Source organism: Ziziphus jujuba, chromosome 6 (genome assembly GCF_031755915.1).
Source record: "Ziziphus jujuba cultivar Dongzao chromosome 6, ASM3175591v1".
Classification (NCBI taxonomy): domain Eukaryota; kingdom Viridiplantae; phylum Streptophyta; class Magnoliopsida; order Rosales; family Rhamnaceae; genus Ziziphus; species Ziziphus jujuba.
The window spans coordinates 14484084-14498631 of NC_083384.1; the positions used below are offsets into that span (position 1 = coordinate 14484084).

The 14548-nt window shown below is 27.4% G+C and overlaps 1 protein-coding gene across 2 annotated transcripts; it reads left to right on the forward strand.

The window, feature by feature from the left end:
- Positions 1-11346: 11346 nt before the first annotated feature.
- Positions 11347-13434, forward strand: LOC107416291 (ankyrin repeat-containing protein BDA1). Of its 2 annotated transcripts, none has more exons than XM_016024779.4 (3): positions 11347-11519; positions 12244-12865; positions 12969-13434. In XM_016024779.4, the coding sequence occupies exons 2-3, from the start codon at positions 12275-12277 to the stop codon at positions 13233-13235; spliced, it is 858 nt and encodes a 285-aa protein (XP_015880265.3). In that variant the 5' UTR covers positions 11347-11519; positions 12244-12274; the 3' UTR covers positions 13236-13434. The 2 variants fall into 2 exon arrangements, with proteins under 2 accessions (XP_015880265.3, XP_015880275.3); XM_016024789.4 differs by having other exon boundaries at positions 12281-12865.
- The last annotated feature ends 1114 nt before the right edge of the window (positions 13435-14548 follow it).

The following is a 14548-nucleotide window of genomic DNA, read 5'->3' on the forward strand; positions in this document are numbered from 1 at the left end:
TTTGTTTTCATCGTTCTTCCGGTTCAAGATCTCTGTTTCCTGGGTTGAAGAACCCTCATACTGGTTGGTACTTGGTAGGGTTCTTAATTCATCCTTATAACGGTACCATAAAAATTGGACAAATGTGAGACATGAACACATGCAAATTGCAAAGTAAAAAGAAAAAAACACGTCCATCACATCTCTTCGTTGGATATCAATTAGCTTTTCAATATTGCAGAAGGCAGATGGTCGGTCCAAATCATTTATATATAGTTGTATGTATTCATATATTTACCGTTTAATCCAGCCGTTGGATTTTGTCTACAATTTGGGGTACATATATGCATAAATGCACTACTCATGAAAACAAAGTATTGACGATAAAAATTTCGAGTACTAGGCCTAATACTAAAATTACGTCTTTACTTTATTAAAATTTAGATACGTAACTTATTTCTTCACCCAAAAAATAAATAAATAAAAATAAAAATAAAAAATGTGTACATAACTATAACTTCTTTAATGTGTTGGTGATAAAGGGGGAAAAAAAAAAAAAAACAAAGTGAGGTTAGTGACGTAATTAACGGAAAATGCAATTCCTACATAGACGGATTTTTTTTTTTTTTTTAATAAGCCTTGAAGGCAGAGATATGTGAGGATTATAATTAATGATCATTATCAACTGGATTATTATTATTCTTAGAGAACTGCATTGAAAAATTGGGAGAAAATAATCCCAACTGAATTTTCAAGATAAGTCTTTCTCTTTTTGTCATCTTTTTTTCTTTTTTTTTTTTTAAAAAAAAAAATTGTTTCATTTTTATCATTATTATGTTTTTCCTGTCTTTGATGAAGATTAAATATGTTGTCTCCTAAGCCTTTCGTAATGGGCTGCGGGCCTTTCACCTATTTGACCATCTTGGTCTGTGAAGCCGTCCATTGGACTAAAAGAAGACTTGGGCTCATGATTGGACGGAAAGAAACCATACCCTTTTACAATATTAATTGTTAAAAAAATAAATCCTTTTAACTTTCCCCCTTTTTTTTTTTTTTTTTTTTCTTTTTTAAGAAATTGTAGCTTTTTTATTTTTATTTTAAAAGCATCTTTTTATTTTTATTCTCAGCCGTTTGAATTAAAAATAATAAAGTTATTTGTATTTAATTTAAAATAGAGGGAAACAAGAGTTATTTTCTTTATTATCCTTCCCTGTTTTGGCATCTGCATGCTTTTTTTTTTTTTGATCAAGCATGCTTTTGTTTCTTGAATTGTTCAAATTTCTTTTTTATTTTTCAGAGAACATGTGACCCTATTGCACTCAAATTTCCATCTTTTCCACCATAATTACTATTGCTTTCTTTTTCCTTCTTGTTAATTTGTTTTGCAGTAAAGTCAAAGGAGTTCATGCAGGAAAATGGAAGTGGCAGGATATGGGACTCCGCAACAATATATAAATAGGGAGAATGAAAATGAAGTGTTTGGTGATGAAATTGTCTAGGATTGGAAACTTTTCCAAATGCTTTATATCGGTGTGTTTGAGCAATAACATTAATTTTTTAAATTAATATTTTTAATTTATTAAAATATTATATTTAACAAAATAATTAACTAGCATTAGTTCCATATTAATTGGAGATGACAAAGGCAAGTGAATTGCACATGTATAAATTCAAAATTTAAAATTAGATATTTGTAAAAGTTTCATATTAGAAGCGCATAAAACAATTCAAAATTTTTTTTGTTGAGAAGTTAAAGTTTTTTTTATTGAGAACACACATATTTCTATGTACAATTATAAAATTCTAAACTATTTAATTTATTTTTACTAAAATTTATTTTAATTAGTGAATTATTCTTAGTAAAATTTTTAAAATCTTTTAATCGTCAAAACAATTGAACCTTTGATTACAATCGGTAAAACAATTTTTTATAATAAATATGATTAGTAGTTAATTCTTTTTTTTTTTTAAGGAAATATGTTCGAAAAGGAAATAATTTTTTTGATAGAAGAAGGGAACTAATTGTTTTAATAAAATTTGTACCATGTACTAAAACAGTTAATTTTTTTTTTCAAACAATTTCTACATTGAATAGAAAGTAGGAAAAATTAATTTTGATAGAATGTAGTAAAAATTTTTATTAAAAAAATCAATACAAGTACAAAAAATTTTGAAACAAAAATATTATTTTTTTCAAAACAATAGAAAAAAAAAGTTAATAGGATGAAAATAGTGAAAAAATCTGAAAAATATTTTCAACATGAATCAAAAGGACTAAGAAAATAAACATGTACAAGAACTAAAAAATTATCAAAGAAAAATTATTTTTTAAATAAGAATAAAAAATTTAAAAAAATCTATGCAAGTAATAAACAAATATTAATAAAAAACGTGGCAAAAGTAAATTAGAAAATTATTATTTATAATTAATGTTAAATACAGTACTGTTTCAAAATATTCCATATGTTTTAAATATTTTTAATTTTTTGACGCCAAATAGTTTTTTTTTTTTTTAAATTGATTTTGATCTTGATCTTAATTGATAATACTATAGATTAAATTTATTAGATACATTTAATTATAACAAAGATAAATTTGTTTAAATTGATAATAACTCTACTGTAATTGGTAAAGTAGTCAAATATTATTCTTGACCCTATTTTTCTTGAGTTGACATAAGCTAGCCAAGGACAAAAGAGAAACAATCCTTGATTACACCACATATCATTACATTCTTAAAAACAGTAAAAAATTCATCGCCAACATGGACAAAATTCTTGCATTAGGGGCCCACAAATTATGAACGTAACCAATGGAAGGCTTCTACGTTTCATAGGTGGGGCATATAATGTTATTCATCTCCTTGGCATGGTTTTCAAATACCAACTCCATTACCTCTGTGCAGACAAAGTGGGCTGGCCTGGTGGTCTCATGCTACTATTTGCGCCCGAGTTCGAGTCATCGGAGGGGGCAGCACAAGGAAGAAAAAGTCGTCAATATCACCGAAATTGCATCGATATTATCGGGTTTCAACCAGCACCGGCACCGGCATCGATAGATGGGGCAATAAATATTCATCAGAGGTGTCGTGGAAATGCCGACAATAACACAAAATGTCGATGTTGTCGACTGAAATCGATGGAAGTCTCGGTTTATCGATGGATTTTTGGAAATTTGATGGAAATTTCGGTTGTCGGCGAACATTTGAGGTTGTCAATCCAATGTAGTCTTTCCTCTTTTCCTCATTTGTTCAGTAACAAATCTAGAGAGAGAGTGTGTGTGTGGGAGAAAAGTTGTCCGAACAGGTGAAGAAGAAGCAGAAAAAAAAAAAAAAAAAAGAAAGAGAATGAGTGGGAGAGAGATGCCATCAAAGAAAGAGAGAGAGAGAGAGAGAAGAAAGACAAAGAGGGGGAGGAAGAAGACGAAGGGAACAGAGGAAGAAGAAGAAAGGAGAATTGTTGAGGGAGAGTATCTTCACAACCGCTCTCTCCAAGGAAAAAAATATTTCTTCCCACATGGGGAAAAAAGAAAAAAGAAAAAAAAAGAAAAAAAATAAAATAATATAAAATAATAACATGATAATATTATATTGAGCCTTTTCATAGGCTTTTCATATGCTCAAATATCCAACTTATTAATTGGGCTGGCTAAATTGTAGTTACAGGATTTTTTTAGAAAATCTAAAGTTTTTAAAAATTGTATGAATGTAGCCAGTGAAACAAATATCACCGAGACAGGCGAGAAGTCGACGATAATATCGAGTGTCGATCACTGCCGACACCTATGGGGGGGAGGAGGGGAAGTTTCTGTCAGGATTGCCGAAGTCGAAGGATGTCGTCTGAATCGTCAGATATATATGAGGGTTTCGTTTTTTGGGTGGATAACGGTGGAAACGAGATAGAGAAATTTTCGACAGAGATTTCGGCCGGCCCTCTCTCATGATCTGTGAAGAGACCGATCTGGTGTGTGTTTGTATGTTTGTGATCTGCAAATCTGGTGTGTGTGTGTTTGTGTGTTTGTGATGTGGTGTGTGTGTTTGTGCGTTTGTGATCTGGTGTGTGTGTTTGTGTGTTGTGATTGGCTGTGTGTTAGTGTGTTGTGATCAGCTGAGAAGAGAGAAGACTGAAGAGAGGGCTGACTGAGAAAAGAGAAGAGGGGAAAGAGAAGGCGGGAGGGCCGAGAAGAGAGAAGAGGACTGAATGGCCGACCGAGAATTGAAGGGAAAGAATGGACCGGTCAGAAGGGGGATACACGGAGAGAAGACACAGGAATTTTTTATTTTTTTTTTGGGGGGTTATTGATTTTTTTTTAAAAAAAATGTGAATGTAAGTGCAAAATATGAATGAAAGTGCCGAAATTGAAAAAAAAAATGTGAATGAAAGTGCAAAATGTGAATGAATGTGCATAAATTATTGATTATTTCGATTTTTTTCAAAGTTTTAATCAAGTAGGACATCGAAAGAAAAAGAAAAACAAAATTTTGAAATGAAACTAGAATAGAAAAGTAACTGTAAATATCATAGGGGATCTTTTCAGAAATTTGATAAGAAATTTTACAACTGTGAATGTAATTCACATGTTAACAGTAAATACAGACTAAAAAAATAAAGTCATATGATGGAAAAAAAAATCACGAGAAAATTGAGGGAGAAATAATATAATAAAATTATTACAGGACAAGTACTTTACTATCTTTTTTTTTTTTTTAATATTTTGAATATGTTTCGTACCTGAAAAATAAAAATATTCACGAGAGAAATTATTTTTAAGTGATTTGAAATGCTGAGGAGGTAAGGAAATGAGTGTAGTATAAGAATGCATGTATAGCAACTCAGCCATATTTTCATGTTTTGAATCCTTCTTCCTCAGCATAAATTGTAGAGAGAGTAAGTTTAAAGGTTTCATAAAAATAAAATGAAGTGAAGGCAAAGTTTTCATTGAACGTAATTAGTTTTCAATCTTTTTTTTTTTTTAATTCAACATTTATATTCATAAAAGGAAGAGCTTTTGGAAGATCCACGTTAGAAATAAAGTCTCAATTCACAATTTCTTAAACCTCAAAAGTAAGTGTTTTAATAATAAATATCGTTAAAATTGGCTTATTATTTAACATAAAGTTAACCATATGTATAAGATATGCACCAAATAATAATTTAATATAAAATTAATTTTGCTTTATAATGTAATATATTATGTAATTATTAATACATTATTGTTATTATTCTTATTAATGTTGTCATTATTCTTATCATTATTAATATTGTTACTAGTGTTATTTTTGTTATCATTATTGTTATTATTGTTATTAATATTGTTATTATTGTTGATGTTATTATTATTATTAATGTTGTCATTATTATTTTTATTATTAATATTATTATTATTGTTATTATTGTTATTCTTATTAATATGCTATAATTGTTATTCTTATTCTTATTATTATTGTTATTAATATTGTTATTATTGTTGATGTTATTATTATTATTAATGTTGTCATTATTATTTTTATTATTAATATTATTATTATTGTTATTATTGTTATTCTTATTAATATGCTATAATTGTTATTCTTATTCTTATTATTATTGTTATTAATATTATTATTCTTGTTGATGTTATTATTATTATTAATGTTGTCATTATTATTATTATTATTATTATTATTATTATTATTGGTGTTGTTGTTGTTGTTGTTATTGTTCTACTTATTATTAGTATTGTTATTATTTTTATTATCCTTATTATCCTTATTATTATTAATGTTGTTATTATTATTGTTTTTATTATTATTATTATTAATATTGTCATTATTGTTATTCTTCTTCTTATTATTAGTGGTATTATTTTTATTATCTGTTATTATCCTTATTATTATTAATGTTGTTATTATTATTGTTTTTATTATTATTATTATTATTGTTATTATTATTGTTATTCTTCTTCTTATTATTAGTGGTATTATTTTTATTATATGTTATTATCCTTATTATTATTAATGTTGTTATTATTGTTGTTTTTTTTTTATTATTAATATTATTATTAGAGTTATTATTCTTCTTCTTATTATTGTTATTATTTTTATTATCGTTATTATCCTTATTATTAGTAATATTGTTATTATTGTTGTTTTTATTATTATTATTATTATTGTTATTATAGTTATTCTTCTTCTTATTATTATTGTTATTATTTTTATTATCATGAATATTAATAACGTTATTATTTTTCTTATTCTTATTATTGTTATTATTTTTTTTTTATTGATGTTGTTATTATTATTAATATTGTTATTATTGTTATTGTTATTATCATTTTTCTTGTTATTATATTGTTATTACTGTTGATGTTATTATTATTATTAGTAGCAATATTATTCTTATTATTATTAATATTGTTATTATTATTGTTGTTATTATTCTACTTATTATTATTATTGTTATTATTTTTATTATCATTATTATTCTTAGTATTATTAGTGTTGTTATTATTGTTGTTTTTTTTTATTACTATTATTGTTATTATTTTGATTATTATTATGGATATTAATATTGTTATTATTCTAATTCTTATTATTGTTATTATCCTTATTATTATTAATGTTGTTATTATTGTTATTATTATTATTATTATTATTAATATTGTTATTATTGTTGTTGTTATTAATCTACTTATTATTATTATTGTTATTATCCTTATTATTATTAATGTTATTATTATTGTTGTTATTATTATTAATATTGTTATTATAGATATTCTTCTTCTTTTTATTATTGTTATTATTATTATTATCATGAATATTAATATTATTATTATTTTTCTTATTCTTGTTGTTGTTATTATTTTTATTATTGTTAATATTGTATTAATATTAATATTATTGTTATTCTTATTATTATTTTTCTTATTATTATATTGTTATTATTGTTAATGTTATTATTATTATTAATGTTATCACTATTATTATTATTATTATTGTTGTTGTTGTTGTTGTTATTATTATTCTACTTATTATTATTATTGTTATTATTTTTATTATCGTTATTATTCTTATTATTATTAGTTTTGTTATTATTGTTGTTCTTTATTATTATTATTATTGTTTTATTGTGATTATTATTATGGATATTAATTGTTATTCTTCTAATGCTTATTGTTATTATCCTTATTATTATTAATGTTGTTATTATTGTTGTTTTTATTAATATTGATATTATTGTTATTGTTATTATTATTGTTCTTGTTATTAATATTGTTATTTTTCTTATTCTTATTGTTGTTCTTAATATAATAATAATAATTATTATTATTAACCTAATAATTATTTATGATTATTAAAAGGAAAAATGGAAAGTGGTAGCGAAAGAACAGATCGAGCTTGGTCACATTGTATTCCAATTTAAGGTAATAAGTATGATACAATTTGCAAATATTGTAACCATAAAATACAAAGTGATGGAATAATAAGATTAAAGTATCATTTAGCACATTCTGATCCAAAAAGTAATGTCAAAAAGTGTCCCAATGTACCTCCAGAAGTAAAGAAAGATATTTATAATTATTTGAGGAAGAAAGAACATGCAAAATTGAAAAAAAAAAAAAAAAGGCAAGGGAAGAAGATATTCGTAATGAGTTACGGGATAATTTAGCTCCGTCTCGAAATAATTATGATGATGATGATGATGATATATGTATATATCTAGCTGATATGCATCCTGATGAAAGAGACTCATATAAAGCTGCAATTCATGCATCTAGACAAGATAGATGGGAAAAAGAACAAGGAAGAAACTTTTTTAACCTTAGAGGTCAAGGATCAGGATTTTCTTGAGAGGCTGATAGTCAATCATATGCTCAGTTCCATCGTACAACAAGTGTAAAGGAATCCATTCGTAGACAACAATTTCAATAATTTCCTCCAGCTACACCTTTGTTGTATAAGTCATCCGATGTAGAACAAAAAAATATAAAAGATGCGTCAACAAAAGGTGGTGTCAAAGATATATTGGTAAGACTAGTAGCAAAGTTCTTTATTTATGATAATGTCCCACCTGCAAAGGTAAAATCGTATCATTTCAAAAATATGATCGTTGGTGCTTAACAAGTAGGTATAGGAGTTCAAATTCCATCTCCATATGAAATTAAGAAAAAATATCTAGACATGGGATATAAAGGGATGCAAAAACATATTGAAAAGTTCAAAGAAAGCTGGAAGACATATGATTGTATAATTATATGCGATGAATGGACAGGATCAATTAAGCTGTCCATATTGAATTTGATGGTCTATTGCAAAAGGTCATCAGTGTTTCTTAAGTCAGTTGATACCTCAGATAAAATCAAAAATTATAAGTATATATATAAACTTTTGGAGAATGTTATCCAGAAGTGGACAAGTCAATGTTGTGCAAATAGTCACGAATAATAGTTCTGCATTCGTAAAGGTTGGTAAGAAATTGATGACACAGTACAACTTGTACTGGACACCATGTGCTGCACACTGTATTGATCTTATATTTGAAGATATAGGAAATCACGAAAGTATTGCAAGGATCATTTAGCGTGCAAGAATGATAAACAATCATATTTATAATCATAATTAGTTAATTTCTTTAATGCGAGATATATGTAAAGGAGACATAGTTCGACCAGGAGCAATAAGGTTTGCAACAAATTATATTATTTTAAATAGTATCCTTAAAAAGAAAGCTTCTCTAAAACAAGTATTTACCAGCGATGCATGGGCTGAGCATTAATTGAGTTGAGCAAAAGTAGGTAAAGAAGTGGAGAAACTTATCCTTGATAATCATTTTTGGGATTCTGCTACTCACGTTATTAATATATAAAAGCCATTATATAATATTTTACGAATTATTGATGCTGAGTTCATACCTATGATGTCAATATTGTATGGTTGTTTTCAAAAAATGAAATATGCAATCAACAACCAAAGATGAACTCAGTGGGTTATAGACATCATAAATACTCAATGGAAAAATACACTTTCTCATCATCTCCATATGTCTGGTAATTTTGTGTCAATTACTTATTATTAATTATTATTTTATCTTATAATTTACATATTAGATTTAATTTTTATTATTATTTTGTAACATACTTTTTCTGAATCTACGATTCCAGTATAAAGAAGGAATTGGCACTAATTCCGATCTTGTACAAGCTGTTCATGATGTTTTTGCAGCATTAGATCCAAATTCAGATCGTATATCTCAATTTAGAAATGAAGTAAGATTTTGTTTATTATTTTTTTTAACTAACATATTAATAATGTTGCTTATAATTTTTTGTTATTACATATAGAGAATATGCTTTAAAGATGCATAAAAAAGGTTTAATGATCATGCAGCAATTGCCGTCCGAGCGGAAATGATACCTGGTATATGCATTTGAATTAATTGTTATAAAAAATCATGTGTGAAATATTAAAAAATTTATTAAAATTTAATATATTTTGATTTATAATATTGAAATATATAGCTGAATAGTGGACAATGTATAGTAATAGCACTCCAACACTTAGAAAATTGGCAATGCGTATTTTGTCACAAACTGTATCATCATCCCCATGCGAGCATAATTGGAGCACCTTCACTTCAATACACACAAAACAACAAAATAGGCTCGTATATGAAAAACTTCAGAAATTGATTTTTACTACTATCATATGAAATTGCGGATCTGTGATATGGAATTAATAGATGAGCTGCAATTAGATTCAGATTATTTGGATCTTCTTGAAATTGAAGCTGACCCTGGTGAAGATGAAGATAATTCTATTATCTAATGGATTAAGAATTCAGACTTAGATGATGATGAAGGCGATCCAGATCCTCGAATCGCAATGCATGCTTCATAATTAGGGATAAATGTTGACAATGTTATTGCTGAAAAAGTTATGAGCAGTGATAGTAAGGAAATAATTCGTTTGAAGTAGTGATAAAGCCTTCAACTAGATACTTTAGTCCTTGTTTAGAAACATTTGGTGGCGGTTGTTTTCAACCAAATGAATATGAGGACGAAGATGATGATGATGATGGACGTAATGATTATGGTGGCAATGGAGGAGGAGAATATAATATAGATGGAGGTGGAAGTGGAACATACTATTGAAAACCAAGCCAACAACCATTAAGCCCATTTATTGGTGAAGATCAATACACACATGCAACACATGATTTTGATCATGGGGTTCGAACAGCAGGCACTGAGTCAAGAAGACACTATGACATTTCCATGATGAATCAACATGATAAAAATTATCTTTCTAACTCTTTGGATGCAATGAGTTTAAATAACTTTCTCAATATGGAAATTCTGTGATTCGAATTGTGTATCCAATTGGTCAAATGAGATCACATAATCCCCACAGTGATCACGATGTTGATATCTTTAATCATCCCATGTCTCAAAATGAATGTTATACTCCTCCTTGGATAAACCCACATTACCCTGCACTTGGACAGTTGGTTGGGATTGATAGAGAGAGATATACTTGGCACATCCACAATTATATGGAAAATTTCTCTAATATAATGAGTTGGAATGCCTATTTTATACTCGCGAAACATCGATATATGATCATCAATTTGAAGAACCAAGGAATTGTTTTTTGTATTGATAATGTATTAGAGATTATATTTGAGAATTTCTTGTATCTACTATTATCTGTTAAATTTTCAATATTTTGGTGCTAATTAACATTATATTTTATTCACTTATAAATAATTTGTTATATTTATAGAATATTTTATTATTATTGTATTCTAATTATTATATTTTTATATTATTTTACTATATTAATTACTTCACATGTAAAAATTTGTATTCTAAATTAAAAGTTTATAGTTTTCATAACTTTATCGATATTAATGTTTCCACCGATATTTTCGTAAAATTATACCCTCAACATTTCCATTGACATCGATATTTTTTTCACTAATTGTAGCATCTCAATACATATCCCTTTATCCTCTTTATTTTTTCGTCTACTCTTTTAATGTTTAATTTGATTTTATCTATTCAAAAACAAAATAATAATAATAATAAATAAATAAAATTATTAAATTTTTTTAATTAATATATAGGATTTTAGTATATATACCTAATTGGATATATATTTTATTATAATTGTATTCTAATTATTATATTTTTATATTATTTTACTATATTAATGATTTCATATGCAAAAGTTTAAATTTTCAATTAAATATTTATAGTTTTTATAATTTTATTGATATTTTTATCAACATTAATACTTTTATAAATATTTTTATAAAATTATATTTTTAATATTTTTATTAATACCAATATTTTCACTATTGTAGAGGTATAGGGGTAACCCAAAAACAAAACAAGCCAAAAAAAAAAAAAAAAAAAAAAAATCTCCATTACCTGTGCGTGTGCAATGCCAACTTTGGGAAGGTGAAGGTTGCTACTATATAAACACATCGATTCCCGCGCCGACCAACATTTTGACGTGAGAACCCTTGACAACGTCAGGATCATCGTCCTCATTGTCTCCGGTGAGCTGGTTCTTCCCTGCTCATCATCATTTTCAAGTTTCTCTCTCTCTCCAATTGTTTGTCCATTTTCTGAAATTCTCTTAAACTTTAGAAATCTGCTTCTACAGTTTGTTTATGGGTTTTCTCTGATGTATTGATTCTTTAAAAGAAGAAAGAGAAAAATTGCAACTTGAATTGTTTTGGTTGTCTGTTCTTACAGTTTATATTTTCTCGTTCTGGTTTTTTCTTTGTATATTAATGGAAATGAAATTTCTCTCTGCAAAATTGATACTGGAATTGGTTTCCTTTATTTTAAATTTTGCTGGGGTTTTCTTACTTTTGAAATTGAAAAATAATGGAAATGAAATTTCTCTCTGCAAATTGATACTGAAATTGGTTTCCTTGATTTGAAAACTTTGATGGGGTACTCTACTTTTGAAATTCAACCGTCCTATATATGCATAATATATATATATATATATATATTCTTTGCCAGTCTGGATCTTTATTTGCATTATATAATGTCATTCAAGGGTGTTATTACAATCTTCAACATGTATTGTGGTGCTCTGATTTGTTATTTGTGGTGGTTTTCTTTTCTATATTATGTAAAACATCCATACCTAAAGATTATGGTTGCCAAACACTTATTAATTTCATTACCCTTTTTCATTCAACAGAAAAATAATCACTCCATTATCTTTCAATTCATAACAAGCTATGTCTTTTTTTATATGAGTGCAAGGTTTTATATAACACACATTTTCAAAAACAAAATGAAGGCAAAATTGAAAGAGGCAGCTGAAAGAGGAGATGTCGATATGCTTTGGGACCTAATTAGGGAGGATCCAAATCTGTTAGAGAACTTTAATGGTTTTGTTAACACGCCACTACATGTAGCAGCATCAATGGGAAAGATAGTTTTTGGCTTGGAGGTAATGATGTTGAAGCCATGTTTTTCTGCCAAGCAAAACCCCGATGGTTTTACCCCTATGCATTTGGCCATTAGAAATGGGCATGCTAGGATGGCTGAGCTGATGTTCGATGGTAACGACAATCTCATTCGTATTCCGGGGAGGGGAGGAGTTACTCCTCTACATCATGTTGTTGAAAAAGGAGATATTCACCTCTTGAAGAAATTTTTATCTCCTAATCCTCAATCAATTGAAGATGTGACTGTTGGAGGGGACTCTGTTCTTCATATCGCCTTAAAGAATTCTGAGATTGAAGTTTTCCGTTTCCTTGTTATAAGACTTAAAACAGCCATTCATAAAGATGCTCATATTCAGGAGAAGAAAATTTTGAACTGGAAAGATGGTGAAGGCAACACAGTTCTACACATTGCAGCAGCAAACAATCAACCCAAAGTAATTTTACACTTTTTCACTCTGCCTTCTTTGTTCATAATTTTAATGACTCTTGGCATATATGTACCTGGTACATGAATATTTTTTATGTATGCAATTTCAGGTGGTTGAATTCTTAATCAATTGTGGAGTTGAAGTGAACTGCAAGAACTTTGCTGGTATGACTGCACTTGATATTGTGGAATCTGAGGTCCATGTGGATCACAAAGAAGTCAGTGAAATACTACAAGCTGCATTTTATAGAAGGACAACAACTCCCTTTGTTTTGGCTGTAGGTAGTGTTGTCAAAACCATTTCATATGGTTATGTTGCTCTAACACTTTCTTTGGTTTTACTTATTGTTGCATATTTGACTATTCAGTGGTTTTAGGAAATATATATGATGCAATATGCATTAAATGGATTGGTACTGTTTTATGTAATTTCCCAGGTAGAAAATATATATTAGGGACTGCTTTGTTTTGTATCAAATTTGGGCATCACTTTGGGAGTTTCTCTCAAATACTGTTAAATATCAGATTGGTTATATCAAATTCAAATTAATAGTTAAGAAACTGCAGACTACACTATTATTGGACATTGCTATCTTTTTCTTCTTTGCAGATCAGATAAACCAAACCAAATTGCTTCCTAATGAAAGCACACTTTCTCATATCAAACAAACATGTTGAATTGATGTCCATTTTTTTTTTTTTAATGCAATAACAGGAAACAAGAAAGGATTATAAAACTTCAAGTCCATAACAAATAGAAATGAAATATAAACCACAGAGAAATAAAAAAGGAGAACAGAAACACAATGATATTATAGAAAAATGGACTGAATTATAACCAGTAGCTAATCAGACCAACAAACTAAACCGTTAGAGAAACTGACCACAATGTCACCAAAAGAAATGCAGTTAAAGTGTGTATATATATATATATATATATAAACCCTCTCCATAAGTTCCCTCATTATATCAAACCAATGTGTATATATATATATATATATTTATATATTAAACCCAATATATATATATATATATATATTAGGTTCTACTTTGTTTTGTGTTAAGTTAAAAATTGAGAACTTATTCTGGTTTTATATTAAACTCCATCTTCTTTTCTTTTCTTTTCAATTCAATTGAGTGACAGAATATGGACAATAGGAATTTGCTATAGAATTACGAATATATTCCTGTTGAAACAAAACAGATGCTATACAGGGTATGTACACAAGGTTCTACTATGAAGCTAATATGATTGGTTGATACCAAGTTCGATTTGTTAGTTTAATTATCAATGACATTTTTTATGTATATATATATATATATATATGCTATATTGCAAAAAATAAAGGTTCATATACATCTGTTTCAATGATATAAAAACATGCCTAATTTCCATTGTTTTTCTCTGTGTCCAAACAGATATATAGGGATGTAAAATATATATATATATATATATATATATGTCTAAAACTAGGCTCTAATAAAAATATTAACTTAATTATATCGTGCAAATGCACATTATACAATATGCCACGGGAGCAAAACTTGTTATGCAACAAGTTGTATGATGTATGTCCGCACAATATTTTTAAATTAACGTCCTTGTTGGAACTGAATTATACATACATATATATATATATATATATATATATGTGTGTGTGTGTGTGTGTGTGTACATGTGTCTTTAAGT

Excerpts from the sequence above, each read along its gene's own strand:
- LOC107416291 (XM_016024779.4), top strand. The coding sequence starts at position 12,275 with ATGAAGGCAAAATTGAAAGAGGCAGCTGAAAGAGGAGATGTCGATATG. Across the intron at positions 12,866-12,968 it reads CAGCAAACAATCAACCCAAA|GTGGTTGAATTCTTAATCAA; the intron begins GTAATTTTACAC and ends ATGCAATTTCAG.